Source organism: Leopardus geoffroyi, chromosome C3, assembly GCF_018350155.1.
Source record: "Leopardus geoffroyi isolate Oge1 chromosome C3, O.geoffroyi_Oge1_pat1.0, whole genome shotgun sequence".
NCBI classification, from domain to species: domain Eukaryota; kingdom Metazoa; phylum Chordata; class Mammalia; order Carnivora; family Felidae; genus Leopardus; species Leopardus geoffroyi.
Window position 1 is genome coordinate 10215860 of NC_059338.1, and position 6000 is coordinate 10221859.

A 6000-nucleotide genomic window follows, 5' to 3' on the forward strand; every position below is an offset into this window, starting at 1 on the left:
TCTGGCTGGGCTGCTGAGGGCAGGGCTTCCCTAAGAAGGCACCATGAGAGGTGAATATGGCCAAAGGAAAATGCCATATATGTCAAGCTCACTTACCAAATGCTCCAACTCAACCACTTCACCGTGTATAAAACAGGCCTCGGTACATGGAAAAAACTTTCCCAGAGTGAAGATTATCAAGAAATCTCACGCGGCAGACTTGCAGGGAGCAGAACAGATCCTTCTTTGTACACAGTGACTCAACCAGGACTCTGCCTAAATTATAAGGGCTGAACCTAACCAGCTAGTTGGTCACTCAAGATTCACTCCTAGGGAGGCACCTGAGCGGCTCAGTCAGCTGAGTGTCCGACTTCAACTCAGATCACGATCTGCAGTCCATGAGTTCGAGCCCCATGTCAGGCTCTGTACTGACAGGCTGGAGCCTAGAGCTGCCTCAGATTCTGTGTCTCCCTCTCTCTCTGTCCCTCCCCCCCCCCACACACACACTCTCTCTCTCTGTCTCTCTGTCAAAAAAAAAAGAATCCCCCCCCCCCCAAGGAATCTGTAACACCAACAAAATGAACCTATTTTTCCCCTTATGTAGGTTTCTCAAGCCTTATTTTCTGTTGTCTGGTATTTTATGGAAAGTAAAAGTTTCCACAGCAGGGACTGGATATCTGGAAGTTTGGATAATCCTAAGGACATGAAGAATTCTCACTCCTTTTGGTAAAGAAGCAGTCCACACATCACACTTCTTAGAAAGGAAAGGACGATAACTCATAAGGCTTTCAATCAGGTCACTCCTAGGGAATCTCCTCATTAAAAACATCAAAGCCCGAGTTTTATTTACAACAGTCGAAACATGGAAGCCAGCCAAGTGTCCATCGATAGATGAACAGATGAAGACATAGCGTGTGCATACATGCAAGCACGTGCGCGCACACACACACACACACACACACACACACACTGGAATATTACTCAGACATAAAAAAGAATGAAATCTTGCCATCTGCAACAACATGGATGAACCTAGGGGGTATATAATGCTAAGTGAAATAAGTCAGGCAAAGAAAGATAAATGCCATATGATTTCACTCATAGGTAGAATTTAAGAGATGAAACAAAGGAAAAAAAGAGGCAAACGAAAAAACAGGCACTTAAATCCAGAGACCAAACAGCTGGGTGCCAGAGGGGAGGTCGGTGTGGGGGGGGACGGGGGGAAATAGGTGATGGGGATTAAAGAGCACAATTATTATGATGAGCACCAAGTAATGTATCAAATTGTAGAGCTGCTATATTGTACACCTGACACTAATATAACCCAGTGTTAAATATTAATATATATTTAAATATTAATATACATATTATATATAAATATATATTTATATGAAAATAAATATATATTTATATTTAATATATTAAATATATTTAATTATACTTGAATTAAAAATTTTTTTTTTTAATTCTAAAGCACGATGGAGTCCCTGCTTTCCACATCTGCCATCAGGGCACCTGTAAAACTGCCCGGGAAGACAACAGCTGGGGGCCCTCCAGGAGCAAGTGTCTGAAGAGTGGAGGGTGGGGGTGGGCAGCAGGCTGACCCAGAAGATGCAAACAAAACATGGAAACAAGAAAAACACACAGTGAAAAGGGCATTTTGCTCTTTTAACAGACCGGTAACAATATACACGATTAGGCTGCCTATTTCCAGACCTGCCAATCTTTCACAAATGTTAGTGATTTAGAAAAAAAAAAAGAGAGGCACCTGGGTGGCTCAGTCGGTTAAGCATCTGACTTCAGCTCAGGTCATGATCTCATGGCTCATGGGTTCAAGCCCTGCGTCGGGCTCTGTGCTGACAGCTCAGAGCCTGCTTTGGATTCTGTGTCTCTTTCTCTCTCTGACTCTCCCTCACCTTCTCTCTCTCTCTCTCTCTCAAAGATGAATAAACATTTTTTAAAAATTAAAAAATAATAATTTAGAAAAAAAGAAATACACAATCAACTTTAAACATGAACACCTGAAACACAGTCCTGCACAAAGTTTACAGGATTAGGGCTAATGCTCACGGCAATGAAGTTCAGAATTTTCAGTTTTCGCCACTTCAACCTTTCCTGTGCACGGAGGAGCCACAGCTGATAAGGCTCATGACTTAATGCTGAGCAACAAAAACCAGAAGCAGTTGGGCCCTGTTTAAGGAACAGAGCCCCCACCTAGGGCCAGGCCTGATGCCTGCTGGTGACACACAGCCATCCTCTGTTTTCCCAGTCCAGCAGAGGGGACACGTGAATGCCATCAAAGACCCCAAGAAAACAGTTATTTAAACCCATAGCCCTACACAAGCCAATAAAAAGTAAGAAAATAAAGTATGTCAAATATGTACTTACACTTCCAGCCCAAACTTCAGGCGGTCTCCCTGCCAGTTTATAGTAGACATATACGGGGTCACCTTTTTTAAAACTCACGAAACGACAATCGGGGCCTGTGAAATCTTCTAGAGCCTCACCCCGGTACATTAACACTGTAGGTAAAGACAAGGCAGGAAAAAAAAGAGAGAAAAAAAAAAAATAGATGTCAGGATTCAACTTTCAGAGTCCACGCTGATTTATCAGGAAAGGAGGTTTCTTCTATTCTGTAAATAACAATCAAGTTTCTCCGGTACTCTCTGGAATCAATCGCTTTCAATTCATATGCTCCAATTAACTAAAATCTTTAGAGCCTTATCATTATATATCATCTCCTACAAGTAGACAGGGGAGAGGGCCGCTTTCTCTGTTTTCTCTAAGGATAATGCTGGGAAACAAAACGCAGTGAGTCCACTGCCACACATGGCTGGTCTCAAGAGAAACTCTCTAACCTTCTTGTCCTCAATCTCTGCTGTTTCATAATCCTAAAAAGCTTCACTGTGCAACTGGATAAATTCAAGTGCAGATGCTGTCTGGCTTAAGCGTGACTGCATGCCGAGGTAATAAGGAACAGGGGAGAGCACCCAGGAACCCCCGAGGGGTCAATTAACTTGAACTAACACTAAAAGGCACGATCTTTAAGTGGCTGTAACTGCTACCATGCATCAGCAGTAAACATTGTCAACTTCACTTGAGGCCACGCTGTTCTCCCCGTGCAGTATCTGGATAAATTAATGGGAAAGTATATCACATCCTATTATGGGTCCAATCACATGACAGGGTAATGTGGAATTATTATGACAGTAGGTAATGTTGACTGTCCCCAACATTACAAAGGTTTCAAAACAAAGGGAAAATACCCTCATTTATTTATGTCTATACACAAAAATCACAAGTGGGCATCACATATTGCAGGGACAAGCAAAACTATGAGAATTGTTCAGTAGTTACCTTCAGTCTTAAAATGCAGGACATAAATCACACTGGATCTAGAAACTGGTAGAAGCAGAATTTTTCTTTTTGGTGGCCAAATACACAGTTTCTGATGTAAGATGAAACGGACAATAGACGCAATTAAATAGCAGAGAAAAAGAAGGGTGAGTGGAAAGAATACTTTTTCTTAAAGCCAATTAGCAATACATTAAAATGTATCTTTAAATACATACTTGGGGGGGGGGTGAACAGATAGATTTGAAGGCGGTTCTTTGAATTTTGACGCTAAAATCCGATTATTTTAATATATGCCCAGCATCCAAATCCAGATAGAATTAGGGGAAAGGCCAGGTTGAAGGTAATGGGCTATTTCAGATTGAGGGTTCTATCAGAACTGGAAGTGGTAATGTTTCTTTTGTTCCCCCTTAGAAGAGATCATGGAGAATCTATAACAATAAACTAGATGACAACATAATGCACACAGTGAAACAACTGTCTGGAAAGTACACAAGGACAGCACACACATGCACACCTTACTAAACAAACACTTTATGCAACACGGTCCCAGACCCTGCTCAGCCGCTGCCGGTCGTTCAGTTACATCTGTTTGGACACACGCCATTTCTCAACTTAAGTGACAACCACGGGCCCTTCCAACACCATGCCTCTGTACTAAGGAAGCATCAGCGATGTGATTCTCCACGTTAACTATGGTTTTGAGGAACCCAAGTCAGGGAGTCCTTGAAAGCAAAGCATAGCAAACGTTCGGTCTTAGCCAACCCCACTTGCTAATCATCTGGGTTTGCTCAGAGGAAACTGAAGGCAAAAACTGTAAAAATCGGCTCCACTTTTGCGGTGTTTAGTTGCTTCAGCCCTAGGTTACCTCTAGGAACCAGTTTAAGGCAATCCACGATGCCTCCTCCTCTTGAACGGTGTTGCAGTGGATACAAACTCCTCCAATTATGAAATTTGCTTGTGAATAGCACCGATTTGAATATAAATAGATAAACTGCAGCCATGCGGCCTCTTCGGCATGAATATTTTTTCTATATGTGTTGTTTACAATTTACGAACAGCGGTTGTCACTAAGTTACAAGGTTATTCAAGACCCTCCGGGAGACGGTAAGAATGATTCCGGTCCCACAAACACAGAGGGAGAGATTCCGACAACACAAGTGACTAAAGCTAAAGCTGATCGCGTTTATGAAACCCTTGGGGGAATGCATTATGATTACTTTAATAATCTTCATCTGATTCTGGACATCTCTGGCCTCCTCGCCGCCCACAGTCCATCCCCCACCCCCAATCTAGGACTGGGGAACAATTCCGCTTCCTGCGCAAAGAAGAGGAGGCTGCTGGTCCCAGGTGGCCAATGCAGATTCTTGGCCTCTTTCGAGAGCGAAAGATTTTGGCCTTCCGAAGGTGCCCTCCCTGCCTGGCTGTTTGCAAGGAGACACCCAATCACAGAAATGACAGAACTGAGGCAGAGCCGGGGCGGAGACCTTGGAATACACTGCATGCTTGGACTCCGGGCTCGTCCCAAACCCAAACTCCAATCCCTGTCAAGAAGGCGGTAGAAGAAGCCCCAAACCCGAGAAAGCGGCTGGGCGAAGGGGCAGCGCCAGCGCGCACTTCCCGAGCCCCAACACCGACCCGCCACGGGGAGAGCACCCGCCGAGCCCTGGGCGCATCGGCGCCCCGACTGCACCCACCCAAGTCCCCGCGGCGGGGGCAGGAGAGCGCTCCCTGCAGCGCGGGGAGCCCAGGGTGCGCGGCGCGTACCCCACGTGTCCCGACTCCCCTCGGGACCCGGCGGGAGCTAGCGCTGCGAGACGCCCCCGAGGAAACCGGAGGCCACCGCCACCCCTAAGACCCCGCCGCATCAGCAGAGGGAAAGGAAACGCTGGCAACAAGTGGGAGGCGCAGCCCCCCGACCGGGGCCGGCGGGCGCCGAAGACCGAGGGGACGGCGCACGGCCCCGGCGATCGCCCACCCCGTTGTCGCGCCCGCCCGGCCTGCGCCCCCGGCCGGCTCGCGGGGGTGCCCGGCTCCCGCCCCCGCGCGGCCCCGCCGCCGCCGCCGTCGCCGCCCTCCCGCCACTCACTGCTGCACTCGTCGTCCGCGCACAGCTTGTGCTCCGAGAAGCGCCGGCTTGTGCCCGCGTGCGGCTGGCCCGGCACCCGCCAGGGCAGCCCGAGCAGGAGCAGCCAGAAGAGCAGCCCCGGCGCCGCAGCCATGTTGTGGTCACCGCGGGGGAGCCGGCGGCGCGGAGGCGGAGGCGAGGCGGGGCGGGCGCCGGAGGGCGGGGCCGAGGGCGGAGCGCGGCGGGCGGGGCGCGCGGCGGGGCGGGGCGGTGCCAGAGGCCGCGGCGTTCCGGGGCGACACGTCAGCACGGCCTCGGCTAGGCTCGAACCCGCAACCCCGTGCTGTCTCCGCCCCGGCGGCCCGCGCTCCTGTCTCCGCTCCCTCGCCCGCTCCTTCGTATTCCTCGCTCACCAGTCTCTGCGACCTTGGAACCCCCACCCCGCCGTCCCAACGCGGGTCCTTTCTGACAGCTTCTGGTTCCTGGTCCAGCCCAAACCAGCCCACCTCCCACTCCCCTAAATGTTGCTTCGGTGCCTCCTTTTCCAAACTACCAAATCCCACCCACGAGTTGCCGCTGTTAGTCTCCGGATTGAGGCT

The 6000-nt window shown here is 49.1% G+C and overlaps 1 protein-coding gene across 10 annotated transcripts in view; it reads right to left on the minus strand.

The window, feature by feature from the left end:
• Window positions 1-5609, minus strand: part of MIA3 (MIA SH3 domain ER export factor 3) — a 55210-nt gene extending 49601 nt beyond the window's left edge. For 8 of the 10 annotated variants that reach the window (XM_045455678.1, XM_045455674.1, XM_045455680.1 and 5 more), the window contains exons 1-2: window positions 5423-5590; window positions 2368-2501 (exon numbers count right to left, since the gene is read on the minus strand). In XM_045455678.1, the coding sequence (XP_045311634.1) occupies window positions 2368-2501; window positions 5423-5555 (267 nt within the window). In that variant the 5' untranslated portion in view covers window positions 5556-5590. Of the gene's footprint in view, window positions 1-2367; window positions 2502-5422 lie in introns of all 10 variants that reach the window. The other 2 variants (XM_045455675.1, XM_045455671.1) reach the window with 1 other exon arrangement.
• Window positions 5610-6000: the final 391 nt, after the last annotated feature.